Below are 15,560 nucleotides of genomic sequence, written 5' to 3' on the forward strand. Positions count from 1 at the left end.
GAATACTAAGGCCCCTTGACTAAATTATCCCATCCCCCTCCAACTGATCAGTAGCATGCTTCTATCCAAGACTCTAATATAGCATCCACTTCACAGTTGCTGAGGAATTGACCTTCGATAAACCATTGAACCCATCTCACCCACAGCTTGTCCGAGCTAAAGCCCAAAGTAAATTCATGACAGCTGCTTTTTCCATTTATGAAAATCTTTACATTTATGCCAAACTGCAGACTTTAGAAGGCATACATTCTCCTAAGACACAGGAGCTTTCTTAGACAAATTGATACCATTGTCCATAATTCCATAAGTACGCTCGGCAGCCCTACTCCAAGAAATTCTTAGGCATAATAAACAGCTAAAACCAAATGTCCTAATGAGCAGCAGCATCACAGCATAAGAAGGTTTTTGTTCTCCAAGTTTTGCTCAAACAAATGTAATCAAACTTTCGGTTAAAAAATTTCTACTCCACAATAATTGATTAAAGCTTCACTTCCAAAAATAAACTATACAGAGTAGCTTCCTTGTTATTGCATCACTATAAACCATATACAGTCATTCCTGAAAGTTATTGCTCGACATTTTAACCTTAATAAAAGGAAAAGTCAGTTGACACGACCTTGATATAAGCCATGTGCACAGCAGCACAGGTGCACAGCTCAGTGCTAAAAAAAATTGGCCTACTTTGCACAGCATCCACATAATCCCACCAAACTCAGAATTACCTTGTAGACTCAGGCACAGCAGTGCCATGACTGCAAGGTCTGCAATCTTAACAACATATCTACATATCAATATACCAGCTAATCAAAAGGAAATTACAAGGAAGGGAAGTTCATACATTAAGATGGCTTGATAATCAATTCCATATTTTCAAAGTTTACATTTATTTATCCACATAATAAGGTTTAAAAAGTCACAATAACCAGTCAACGGGGAACTTTTTTGATTTACAAGACCGAAAGAACCATCATTGAGTTACAGTTTTGGCACTAATACTGAGATTCAGTCCCTTGTACTGTTCTTGAGCCATTCAAGATATGGAGCATTTCCACCAGTAATGGGCATAGCTATCACTTCAGGTACCCTGCTCAAATAATAGATTAAAATATAATGTCCTTCAGAGCCTAAAATTAAGAATACGATGAATAATCACAGGTAAGTAGGCAACAACCATAGTCAGGTGCTCGAAATCTCGCATATCAGGTATCAAACAAAAGTACAAAACAAAAGGAATTTCTAATTCTCATCTTTCCTAAATATCCTGATTGATGATAAAACAACACGTATCCAGGGAACATTGGATCATGATTATTGAAAGCAATCCTTAATATTCAGTATTTTGACATACTTTCATTATGGATTGTGATAGCAATAGGCTATAATGTAACGAAGAAAAAATGATGAGCTAGGTAACTTACTCATACTCATGGTTCACTTTAACATGCTCTGTCAGAGCATCTAGCAGGGATTCCCTGGTTTTGATTATAAGTAGCTCCTCTGAATCAGTTTGTATCTGCATACAAAATAATCATGTGAGCTTAATGGCAAAGCCGTTGATACTTCCATGGTTCACACATGGCACATCTCAGTAATATATGGGCAAGTACCAATGCACCTCATGATGAATTAAATGATGCATCAATGTATTATAAATTCGTGCTAAATAAGAATGACACAAAAGGTGAATGCAAAGAAAATACTGATTTTCAAACGAGACAGGAGCAGCATATTCCTTCTGAACATGCGTGAAGTGCTAAATTTCAATTTCTATTCATTGGATATGACCTTTACCTCTCCATTCCATTCATAAACAGACTCAATACCTGCAAACACACAAATTTTTGGGTCAGTAGCAGTCCATTTACTCACGTGGAAACCACCCCCCCCCCCCCCCCCACACACACATGACTTGAACCCTGGTATTAAAGGACTTCTATTAAAGTTTATAAGCTTACACGGAAGGTAAAGATCATAACAAATTCCAACCACAAACAGCCAATTCCAATTAAATTACATAAGGCTGTGTGAGTGTAATATGTGATGCACAGAACGATGCAAGAACAACAGCTACAAATAAGTTGGCGTACTGATCAGTTGATGACTTCCAAGATCTATAAATCAGGGTAAATGTAGGATACAGAATTCTCAAGTAGTACAACTTTCCACGACATAAAGGAAGAAAACTTACTTAGCTCTTCTAGGTAGGTGCAGTTCATTTGTCCATTGTAAACTTCCTTACTTAAAACTGTATTATCGATCTATCATCATTGAAAATTAATCTCCTTGTCCTAACGTAAATGTAAGTATCCTATGTTGACAATTTTGTTCGCTATATTGAGTCCCATCTTCACTAAGCCATTCCACATCTCACTTCTCGTCACATCTTTCGTCAATATTTCATCCCCTAAATTTGTGCACAGAGTAAATATGGACCTCTTCATATGAGATCAAAGGAGTATAATTTCATATAACTACAGAACAGCAATTACAACTATACTTTAACAGTAATGATTTATTGTCTTTTGTGATGATCATCATAGCCCATGGCATCAACTTTTTTTAACCAATTTAGACATAGATCCTTGTAATATAAGCACTACTGAAGCCAAAAAGGGAAACATGATGACAAAGGAAATATGTTGACGAAGGAAACATGATGCCTATAGTTTCACTTCCTAGAAAGCTCATACATTATAAAGCATGGCTTCTTTAAGGGCTTGATGCTTGCTTGAGAAACGATAGATAAGGCATAGATCCTATAATTGTAAATAAATTACAGCAAACTTACTCTCACAAGTCAACAAATAGTATCATACTAATAATTGTATACAGCAAATCGGAGGGAAAAGTAACTTAAAACCGTCAAGTACATGTCCTTAACATGATTACGGGTTGAGATGGTTGACACAATTGGTTTGAATGTCAGTAGCTTTTAGCTTAGGATGAATTGAGCTAAGAATGCAAGCAAACACACCTGGTACACGATTAACACATGCTGCAAGTCTCTCCTTAACAATGCTTGCTGCCAGCTTTTTTCCTGCATGTAAATTTGGGTTCCCATTAATTAATCATTAAAACAACGAATCCCTGCTATGTTCTAAGGCAAAGCATCACCCACATAGCAACCTTCTACATAAAAACACCAAAAACAGCTTCCTTTAAGATGTAATTCAACGGTAAAAGTCTAGATCATCTTATACACTTCTGCAATCTACATGTACGCTACTTAGACAGTTTGCACATCAAGGGAATCAATACAGATAAACATATACTCCTTAACAACATACTACATAAAACATATTACCTACATTCTTGAATAACAGCTACCTTTGGCTTTTAAGATCAAATTCAATTACTGACTTATCTATATAGTGATTAAATTTTTAAAAACATTAGTCGTTACTCATATCAAACTGCTTTCAATTATAATGTTCTAAATTTCTCATATATACCTTGATAGCAATAGCCTTATCACTTTACTTTAAAAATATTTGACAGTCGAGTACTCGAGTACAATCTTAAAAGGCAATAGACACAATTCTTTGACAACGGAGAGGATATTGAAATCGAAAAAAGAAAATCTCACTCTCCAAACCTTGATTATAGTTACACATCCAACTATCCGCGACTAAAATAGAAATTAATTTAATCAACAATGTAGCATTATTATACTTATAAAATGTCGTTAATTCATAATATCAACTCCAAATATATGTAATTGACAACATAAACACCATTCATTATCACACATTCACACAAGTAACTAAAATTGCGCATTCTACCATAACAATTGCATATGCAAATCAATAAAACATCTCATTATTCGACGAAAACGACACTCGAAAAAAGCAAGGGTTTAATGAACAAGAAAATAAACCTGCTTCTTTATTAGGAACAGTGACATAAACAACAATGCTAGGCACAGTATTGCTCGTTGCCGCCATTTTTATAGAATTAAAGCTTCTTGATTGTTCCTTTGATCTGAAAACAACAACACCATCATTAATAAAACCCTAAAAATTGATCATACAACATAATTTCCAAATTTTCAGCAATCAAGCTAAAAAAAAAATTCAAAAAATTGGGGAAAAAATTGAGAGGAGAGAGAAAGTGAGTACCGAATGAGAGAAGAGGAGAGAGAGTGAGCTAAACCCGTTTTGGAAGGAGGGTAGAAATTGGAGAAGCCTAAAGTGAGAACACAGATAGCGCCTACGATTGGAAACCTACACCTTGCTGTAGAGGATCGTACCACCGAGGAGAAGGAGGAAGAGAAGGGTCTAGAAGTGGAAGAACAGAGAGGTGATACCATTTCTCTGTTTTGTGTCATTTGCTTTACTTTTACTTTATTGTACTACACAACCTAATGTTTAATTATTTTATGATTTGATTGAATTAATTTAATTTAATAGTATAAGTGTGTAAATGTGAATGTGTGCTACCTTTGGTTTGGGCTGGTCCAGAATCCAGATAGGTAATCCTTTCTTTTTTTGGGTTGGGGGCATGAAATTCATCAATGAGTTTTTGAGTACATATATACAGTACAAAGGATTCCCAAGGATTCAGTAAGCATGAGAAGCATAGTTGCATACTTGCATTAACGAAGGTCAATGGACATGATTGTCCAATCTACGCTTTGGTGTAAGTACAATTGTACGAGGGTCAATGGACGTGTCACTGGTGCATGATGTGCCCGAGCTTCAAATGTATAACAAGCATGATGGGGTGTGTTCACTGTGTTGTCTTATGTATAGCAAAGTGTGGCTCTTGAATAATGTTGAGTAGATACACTCGAGTGTATAATATGATTCACGGAGTATAAAATTGTTTCAAAAATCAATACTCGTATAGTCATATATTGATCAGTATCTCAATTTAATTCGAGCTGATCATCATAAAAATGTATATCGGATCCAATCAACGATTTAAAGTTAACGGGGCACTTGAGCACATAGCTCACAAGGATGAAAGATATTGTGATCTAAGTTTGCTAGTCTGTCAATTGTGTATCTTCTACAACTTTATGAGTGAGGCGAATTTTCACTAGCTGTAATACCCCGCATTTTTGAAACGTATTTTCTAATTAGTATTCTCTTAAAAAGGGTATTTTAGTAATTATTTTACTATTTGAATTTTGGAGCCAAAATGATATTTGAATTTTGGCGCCAAAAGTATTTTAAAACTCAATTATTATTTTTGGATTTTGGATAAGATTTATTATCCATTTATTTTATTTTAAAAACCGGATTATTTATATATATTTCGGATATTTTAATTAAACAAAATTATATTTTATTATTTATTTAAAAGGGCCGAAAATTCCTAAATTATTAACTGTGATTTTCGGATTTTCTATGTATAGAAAATTTGATTTTCTTAGTTATTTTATTTAGTGAATAATTGGAATTTTATTAATTAATGATTTTATACAATAATTATTTACACAATTATTTTTAATTCCTTAAAACTATCAAATTAATTCCCTAAATATCTAAAGCCACCATGATGGATTTTTGGGTGACTTATTTTGGTAAATTATATTTTTAATTATCTCCCAAAATCTCTTATTTTCCTTAATTCTAATTCTCCATCTTTTTAATATCTAATCATCATGTTTTCTTGCCATTCATTCTTCTTAATTATTCCCCAAGTAATTCTAATTTCCTTATTATTTTTCATGACATACATACCTTCCATATTCAAGTATACACAATCACCTTAATATCCAAACTTTCCTTAATTCTTTTATTCACTTCTCCAAGTAATTTCCTTAATTCTTTTTACCATAATTCTTCCCACATACTCTTGCTATAATTCTTGCATGAGCTAGCCTATAAATACCCCTCCATACCTCTCACATTCTTCACACCAATTCTCTTCTTTTTACACAAATCATCCCGTTTATTTTTGAAGCCAATTTTCGGGCACTTCTGGTCAGTTTTGGGGTATTGCTGTTTCACAGAAGATTGTTCCTCTCAAAAAATCCTTGAAGTTAAGCTTAAGAATCACCCAATTCGAAGTTATATTGAAGGAGTTATGACCTCTGCAAGTTCTGCCTATTTTTTCCTACGAAAATTCAATTCTCTTTAATCCTATTCCTTTATTTTCTTCATGGTTAGTTTTCTAAAATACAAATACCTATTTCAAAGCTATAATTTTATTTTAAAGTATTATTTTAAAAGAGTTTTATAGTCCATGCACATTAGATTTGAGTTTATGTTGTGATAACCTTATGGTTATGTTATTTGCAAGGTGTATTCGTGATTGAACTTTGAAAGTGCGAAGTGTTGATTGATATTCAGAATCAAGGTTCTTGAGGTACTTTTTGTGTGATTTTTCTAGCAAGGATCAAGGTACGTTTAGGTGGCTAGATACCTTTGAAAGTGATTGGTTTGAATAACATGTTTTACATGATTTGATTGGTGATTGAATTAAATTGATTTGAATTATGATTTTGAAATAAATTATGTTTGAAGATATTGATTTTAATAAAAGTATTTTGAATGATTGATTTTTAAATCATGTTTTGAATGGTTTAAATTACTTATCGTGTTTAAATAAAGGAATTAATTTTAAAAGGTTTGTTGAATTAAATAAAAGGTTTGTCAAGGAAGAGTTATTGATTTTGAAAAGTTATTAATATGAGATTTTATTCTCAAGTATCTATTTAAAAGGTTTTGATTTTGAAAGTATGTGGAATTATTAAAAAGGAGTTTGAATTATATTGGAATTTATTGGATATTAAAAGAACCATTGAATTATTATTATTAATGCTTTATAAGCATGTTGGTAATCCCACTATGCGGATTTGGTATCTTGATAAGGCCTTGGACTTTGTATGACCGGGTCTTTCCTCAAAAATAGCCTTGTAATATAAGGAGACTAGAATGGGGGGTGTGCACACTTGGGTGAGGAATTGGATTAAAATAAATTGGTTTTTAATAAAGGAATTGTTTTATTAACTATTATTTTGAATATTGAATCATTGGAATCAGTTTTGGAATAATGAGTTTGAAATTATTGGATTAATTATTGGAATTGATTTTTTAAAAGCATGTTTGCAAATAAATTGAGTTTACATTATATTGCACTTATCGTACTTAGCATAATTTGCTAATCCGTATTTCTTATTTATTTTGGTTCGCCCTGTTTACCGTAATGGTAAGCAGTGTTAACTATTTTCAGGTGGAGTCAATAATTGAGCATATGGAGTTCCGGGAAGGGTTTCACCTAGATTAGAAAGTGTTGGTCTTGTGTCTTTATTTTGAGTACTCATAACAATGTTACTATTTTTATAAGTATTAATAAAAGAAAGTTGAGTTTCCGCTGCAGGTTTTGTTATTGAGTTAAGTATTTTGAGTAGCCTTGCGAAATCACGCGGCGGTAACACGCTCAAGTCTATCTCTACGGTATAATTATAAGTATTATACTATTACTTCCGTAGAGGGAGATTTGGGGGTGTTATACTAGCTTACAATGAATTAGGTAATATACTTCATACAACCTTACTAGGATATACACCATACTATTGTTTTTGCTTATGATCATTCCAATAGTTATCATATTATTAATTTAAAAACTTTATTGGTAATGAATCCAAGATTAAATCATACGTAGTATCAGCTGATATGAATTACAATCACAATATTTGCTACCGCTTGGTGAAAAGCTTTTTAGAGAGCTCAAAGAGATATAGAGATATAAAATTGTCGTTTCTTTTTTATTTGTTGACAATGTAGTTATTTTCCCAACCTAAATATTAATTAAATTATAAAATGTTTTTACTGTATTTGACTTAGTAAATAAATTATATTGACCACATCATACTCAAAACTAGGTTTCTAGAATTATGTCTACCAATTGTAGTAGTTACCACTGATAATTGTTGTTTTAAAAAGTACAAAAAGAACTATCTAATGTGTTAATAACAATAGTTGTCAACTTGTCATACCCATATTGCATTGCGGGGGAATCCTTGCTATCAATCTTATCACTAATAAATGGAAGATGTCCTTAGATACTCTGGTATCCTATGCACTTAGCTTGAAGACTTCCCCCTTACTCGGTCGAACACTTTGTTTGGATTGCAAGAAATGGAGGAAAGGGAAGGGAAGGACAATGAAGGGATGCATTATCTTTCATTTGGATAACAAATGTGGAAGGAAGAGTAAAGGAGAGGTTCAAGAACGATGTTGACTGATTGCTCGGTTAATTGAATTGGAGGGAAGAGAAATGCAGTGATTAAATTGTAAGAAATTAATCTCTCGAATAATGGGGAGATTTGAAAGGAAAACTTATCATTCTTCCCTCCCTTCCCCTCCCCTCCCTCCTCTTCTTTTCCTTCCCCTTTTTGCAACCCACTCAAAAACTCGATTTGAACACAGATCAAACTTAAAATGATCTATCCGAGATGATCGGACCCAAAGACTCAATTATATTGCAAGGTCTAGATAGATTTATGGCACCATAAATCATGGATATCAATTTCACATGCAAGGTGGACATATTTAAAGCCAATACTTTTCTTTGAGGTGAGTAATTTCAAGTCATTAACCACTAACTTAGATCTACCCAACTGTATAAGAAAACATAACCAATTAGGAAGCATGATCCATGACTCATGAATTCAGCAGCAGTATCACTCACTAAACAACAATTCTATAACTTTTAACCAAATCATGCATTCTCAAACTCAAAAGTGTTACAATTAAATATTTATATTATACAATAGAGAGATATATTTTTTTTTTTGAAAACAATACAATAGAGAGTATATAATTATATCACTTATATGGACAATGCTTTTAAGAAATTAGGTATTGAAATTTGACCTTGCCCTATAATTATTATCAAATAAATTAGATAATAACTTCTATTTTCTGAATTGTAAAACCTTTGTCTCATGGTGGTAGGCCCTAAATTGAACACCCTAAAGCACAAACACAAAAACTTTTTTTTTTTTTTTTTTTCTCTTGTATTTTTTTTGGGGTTAGCTTAACCATAAAACAAGCTGCTTTTGCCTGCCCAATTACCTAGTTGCAATCATAAATTAATTTGCTTAATTATATAGTACTAATGTATTAGCAAACCACGATTATGCAACAACGTCCCTTTAGATAGTATCATAGTATTATTAGTGGGCCTAATTAACATCCACGTCGGACATTTGTTCTAATTAAATATTTAAGTGGTACTCTATTAACTAATTAACTAATTAATTAATTAGAAAGACGATGAAGATAGTACGGCGGATGTTCTGGAATCTGACTCCTTTTGGTGGCGACCACAGGTGGTAACCATGGTCGAGCTTGCTTGCTTAGCCCAACACTAGGACTCAAAACACCTTATATAATTATTTCTTTTTAGTGGAAATTTTTGTTGTTATAATTGTCATTTAGTATTGTGTACGTATTTATGTTACACTAGGATAAGAGTGGACCATCATTCAATTGATAAATTAGGGTGGATGATCACAAAGTCCAGATATTTGCACTAACCACGTACTTAATTTTGACCATCTTAGGTCATTTATATTATTGAAAATATGTAATTATTTTGGATGCTTTATTAAATTTTTTTTTATATATATTTTTTTAACGATATAAAATTATGGATTTTATTTAAGCAATAAAATATGATATGTACATTAATATTCCTTCAATTTACAGTTCATGCGATCAAAGTTAAAATTGTATAAATTTAACATCTATTTGACTGCATATGGAACTTATACTGTTATACATAGTATATAATTATACAAGATTCGTTCGACTCAAAATTGCTATTCAAAATGTCAATTATAATGGCGTATAATTTTAACATATATATAAATAAAGATCATAATGGTTAAGTTTATGTATTAGAGGCTAGTAAATATAAATGTACTGTGTAAAAAAACATTATAAATCGAAAGCAGAATGATGACATTAAATAAAACAAAGAAAATATTATTTGTATTATGTTAGTAGTTGGTACGAGATCTAAAAGGGTTAATGTGGTAGATATAAAAATGGAGACAAATGTGTGAGATGGAATTTGGATTTTGTGTTTGCAATGTAGTGAAATAGTAGTACATGTGAAATTTATGTGATGGACTCGATGAAGACAGTTATGGCCTGGCCTAACAGTCAATCGCATAAATTCAACTCTCAATTCTCAAATTATTTTGATCAAGTCAAACGACACATCATAAATTCATGTACGTTGGAAATTATTTGTCAATCACGTACGGATTTTTCATTTTGGGGATTTTATTTAAGTATATTGAGGTCGATAAAATGTCATAAAAATATACATACACTCACAGTATTTTATAAAACACTATACGTTAATACGTACTTCGTAATAATCTCTTATATAGCTCGATCTATCAATTAATCCATATGAATATATTCATATATCTTAGCTTAAGTACGGGTAAATTCAAGTATATACAAAGTACTATAGGTAAAATTTATAGTAATAGTAATAGTAATAGTAATAGTACGATGTATTATTCCCTTCAATAAAATGTAATAGTAATAGTACGATGTATTATTAATCCATATTGATCTTCTTATTTGACTAGTTTAATAATTATTAAAATGTAATCAAGCTAGATAAGTCATTGTGACCTTGATATAATTAATACACTAGTCTATCTTCCTCTTGGACTAATAATTTTATTGCACCATTATCTTTACATAAACATGAAAGGAAACACATTACACACACACATTTATATACTTCCTCTGTTTTTTAATAGTTGGAACACATTTTTTATCACGCTTTTGGAGGATGTGATTAGACTAGGTAAACGAAATAATTAAGCTATGAAATTTTAACCGTAACAACTTATCCCTTTCTTCTTATCGGTGGTAAAATTTTGTGATTTAATTTATCCGCTTACCTAGTCTAATATCTCCCTTAAAATGCGTGTCAAAAGGTGTGTTGCAAGTAAATAAAAACGGAGGAAGTACAAAACACTTATCCAAGTTAAATAAAAGGAAAATGATATACATAGCCCTTAGGAGTACATATAAGTAAAAATACACACTAAAAAAAATCATGCAAAGTTAGAAAATCAAAAAAATATAAACACTAATTATACTAATTTACGCTTGTTTTTATCATGAATTCTTAATTTTATACAATTTTTATAAGTATATGTAATGCTTATATATAGCCCTTAGGGTTACATATAGCATTACCGTAAATAAAATGAGACACATATTAGGCCCTGTTCTCTTCACCTTAAAAAAATAATATTAAGTAAAAATAATTTCAGTTCGGTAAAAATAAGTTCAGTTCAGTAAAAATCATTTCAGTTCAGTAAAAATCAGTTTTCTTAAAGAAGAATTGTAATAGAAAATCAGTAAAAAATAATTTCAGTTTAGCAAAAATAATTTCAGTTCAGTAAAATTAATTTAAGTTCAGTAAAAATAATTTAAGTTCAGCAAATATAATTTTGTTTCAGTAAAAATAATTTCAGTTCATCGAAAATAAGGTGAAGATAACGGGGCCTTAGTAGTAAATTAAAATCTTTTAATCCTCTTCACCAAAAAAAAAAAAAAAAAACCTTTTAATCCGATCCTCCTGGAAACATCCAAATATGGTGGTTGAAAATTTGAAATACGGAAATCGCAATATCACCAAAGAATATGACAATCAATTACAATCATACACCGTACAATTCAACATTGGAAAAGAATCCTATAAAAATATTTAGGAACAATACATTTTACATTTTTATTTTCTCCTCCAATAATTTTAGGTGTGTTTTACATTAGATCTTGTTTAAATCATTATATTTTGTAGCTATATCTACAATAAGGTATGTTTTTTTTGGTATGTATCGAAATTTGCTTGTTGGAGCTAGCTACTATATAGAACAAGCTGGAGAGTCCTCATCAATCATAATTTCCATGCAACGTAAAGCAATAAATGCATTTGTATCACTTGTGAACCATAAATTAAAAGTATTCTAAAGTCCAAACACAAGAATTGAGCAAACAAACAACAGGTCACAACATGCATGAGATGATGAAAATTATACACACAATTAGTAACAACACTTGAGAATAATAAGTAACTAAAGCCAATTTTCGCTAAAGAAAAATACACACAAAAAACCAGGGCAGTCTTGATGATCTCAACACTAAACTATAATTTACATATTAAAGAAAAAAAAAAAAAACAAGGAAATTTACAAGCTAAATTGAAGTGCGTCCAATTATGTCTTATCAATCCAACGTTACAATATAATCTATTGGACGATTTGCATTCTAATAAACAATATATATACTTGTATGTTGTACGGAGTATATATTAATTATATACTTTGAACAATACACAAACACAACTACTCGAATATGATAAAAAGTCTAGTAGGTTATTAATTACACATATATGCATGAGTAACATAATAAATACTATTGCAGAATGAACAATAATAATAATGATATGGTAACACCCCAACAATAAATAAATTCACGGACGCACGAAGGGGAAGGAGGTAGTTTGGGTGAGTGAGGATTGGAATAGGATTCTTCTGGCATTCCTGAGTGAAAACGATATTATGATAGAGAAAGCTAATTAAGCTAAAGAAGTGGGTCACATGCAAAACACATGACTTGGTGGGGAGGTCTAACATTGGACTTGTAAATATAGTACTGTACATGTTGCATTGTGTTACTCTAATTTTAGAATTAATTAAAAGTAAAAAAGGATATATTGAAATTATTTGTATAATTGGTTACTAAAAAGGGAAAAAATAAAGGTTAATTTTATTGCTTGGCACTCTGTAATGTAGTGAGCTCGGATCTCAAACTTATGAGTATGAAACCTATATACTTAGAAAAGTATAAAGTGTTTTGTCTTGTGGATCGAAGTGGATTTGTATGGTGAAGATTATTTGGAGTAGCTCACAATTAGTATTTGTTATTTGGTCAATTATATGTCTTATTATGGTTTTTGGCCAATCATAGAACACTATGGAAGTATATTTAGGTGTACTCAATTTCTTCATCTAGAATTAATTAAAGTCATCTTATATATCCAAAAATAAATTTATCGGAATTATTTGTGTTTAGTGTACGACCGATGTGAGTTAATTTACTCAAAAACCCTTTGTAATAGTTGAGCCGTTTAATCTCGATCATACTCCATACCATCTATTATCAGTCAATTATTATAGGGTATACCCGTAAAATCAACCACAAACCTTACTGTTTTTGGATATGCATCAACTACTTTGCAGTATATCGATGACTAGCTACTCATGTTATCTATATGTGATGTTGAATTTCTAAATAATGAGGCATCGATTATAGAAGGTGAAATGAACTAATTCACTAGGGACCTAATTAACCCTAGTATTTAAAATAATGGTGTACATGATCTTATTTGATATTTTGATAGGCTTTAGCTTAGTTATCGATCAATTGTCATACGACTCATACCACCTTAATTCCTTAAACTTTATCAGCAAATTAAAGCAAATTGGTATGAAGTACTGTACTTGGTAATCACTAATCAAGCATTTACAATTTCAAAGAAGAAGGTGATTTACTAATTTGCTCGTTAGAGTTTAATGACATGATCATGTTGAATGATCTACTAATCCTTCAAAGTTTAAAGAAAAAAAAAATTACGAGTGAGTGAGTAACTAATTACTATTCCTAGTTATGATGATCATCTTTTAGACCAAAAAGCTAAAGTATGTCTTAATAAGACCAGAGCTAGGGGCCAACCAACCCATCTCACTCGTGTTTCTGCTCTTAAAAAAGAGTGAAGTTGAAACTTTGAGGATTTAATTTCATATAAAACTATATAGTATGCATGCATTTCTAAGATAATTTTTTGTGCAAAAATATATACCAACTGCAAAAATAAAGTAAAGAAACGGATGGGGTGAAGATAAAAGGTGGATTTCAAGGAATATTAGCTATAAAAAGGGTTTGAATTTTGTGCCAAATATAAATTTATCCCTTTAAAAAAGCTTTTTTTTCTTTTTTTAAGTCACAAATCCACAAAATTTTAAGCACGTTGATGAAGTTGAATGCTTGGTAAAGTATCCAATGTCTCTAAGTTCATACTTGTCAAAAATAATTAGTAATAATAATAATAAAAATAAGCAAAATAAATAAATAAATTATAATATAAGTTAAATTACTAGCATTGTGGTCCATTTTCACTTGGATTAATGTTAAGTAAAATTAGGTCTTGAGATGGTAAAACAAATGCTAATAATGTGTTCCAAGAACTCAATTTGCTTAAGAATCAAAAGATTTATTTGCTACTTTAAAACGGTAAAACTACATACATTGTAGTACTTTGCTTGTGTTCAAGGGCATGATTGCATTGTAAGTAAGATATGGTCAAATGACTTAATTAGCTTTAATTAGCTCTAGCTAATAATAGTTGAAAATATATAATTAGTGCTATGTTTATCATCATGACACTAATGAGATAAATCCCTTTTTTCTAAGGCATCACTCAATTAACAATACTATTGAATATGCCATGATTCAATTTGTTTTAGTTACGATGTGATTGAAAGAGATTGATCGTTGATCTTTCATTGATTAGCTTGGAGTATAAATATACAAACTATCGAGATAAACTCGGCAACCGTTAGCAGTATTCTAGGCTAGGATTATGCTAAGAGATATACACTTGCTAAACTGATTATATACAATAATACAAAGTCAAAGAATATATTTGGAATATATTCTAACAGTGATGATGAAATTCAAAATTAGCAATTAAAATATGTATGATGACAATTTTTTTACGCAATAAGCTCAAATTCAATTGTTTAAAGAAATATTAGATTGTTGAGTGTTGATTTATGAGTGATCTAACTATGTAAATATATGCATAAAATTAGATTAGATTACTATAATAACATTCAAATGGGACATACACGCCTCTTTAATTCATCGTCTAAATGTTGGATAGATCTATGTCTTTACCATATATAATTAATTGGTAATTTACAATTCTTATGGAGTAGCGTTTCTTATTATAAAATACAAACGATAACAAATACCAATAATTAATGTACGATGAATGTATGATAAAGACCTTTAGCATCGCTGCCATACATAGCATAGATACGATATATAACTAGTAGTATAAAAATATTAAAATTATACTTCGTTGCATAGGACGTACTAGTATATAGTAGAAGTATCATCTATAATTCTATATATACGTGCATAATTAATTTAATTTGGATCTTTCATTAGCGAAATCTATGTAATATAATTAAGATTGGTAGTATGATTCTTGCCTTATTAGTCATGTTTTACGATGTAATTGTCGTTGATAAACACTAGAAATTGACTAATAATTTCTTGACATCCCTCTCAGATTCTCTGAGGTTCCTCAAGCACACTTATGCTTGCTTCTTAAGACAAAATTAATGAGCTAAAACACAAATTTTGAGGTTTAAAAAATGATTGATAATTGTTACTACAAGAAGATGAGACTTCGAAATCTACAATTTTATGTCAAAATACTAAATTTAAGGTAGAAGTAAATAAGATTTACTATATAATTGAAAATGTGAGGACGTGCAA

General features: G+C 30.9%; 1 protein-coding gene across 1 annotated transcript; it reads right to left on the reverse strand.

Annotated features, from left to right (window-relative positions):
- Nucleotides 1–782: 782 nt before the first annotated feature.
- Nucleotides 783–4,343, reverse strand: LOC145585366 (protein CutA, chloroplastic-like). The gene is made up of 6 exons (XM_081642074.1): nt 4,119–4,343; nt 3,878–3,981; nt 2,975–3,037; nt 1,792–1,823; nt 1,419–1,513; nt 783–1,084 (listed from the first exon to the last, which is right to left on the reverse strand). Exons 1-6 carry the CDS (start codon nt 4,325–4,327, stop codon nt 1,003–1,005), a joined length of 585 nt encoding a protein of 194 aa, XP_081498200.1. The 5' UTR covers nt 4,328–4,343; the 3' UTR covers nt 783–1,002.
- Between the last annotated feature and the right edge of the window lie 11,217 nt (nt 4,344–15,560).

This window comes from Chenopodium album, chromosome 16 (genome assembly GCF_948465745.1).
Source record: "Chenopodium album chromosome 16, dcCheAlbu1.1, whole genome shotgun sequence".
Taxonomy (NCBI): Eukaryota; Viridiplantae; Streptophyta; class Magnoliopsida; order Caryophyllales; family Amaranthaceae; genus Chenopodium; species Chenopodium album.

Bases quoted from the DNA above. Each gene is read 5' to 3' on its own strand.
- LOC145585366 (XM_081642074.1), bottom strand. From the start codon at position 4,327: ATGACACAAAACAGAGAAATGGTATCACCTCTCTGTTCTTCCACTTCT. The intron at 1,824-2,974 runs GTGTGTTTGCTT...GTGTGTTTGCAG, and splicing joins ATGTGTTAATCGTGTACCAG to GTATTGAGTCTGTTTATGAA. The intron at 1,514-1,791 runs GTAAAGGTCATA...TTTTGTATGCAG, and splicing joins TTTATGAATGGAATGGAGAG to ATACAAACTGATTCAGAGGA.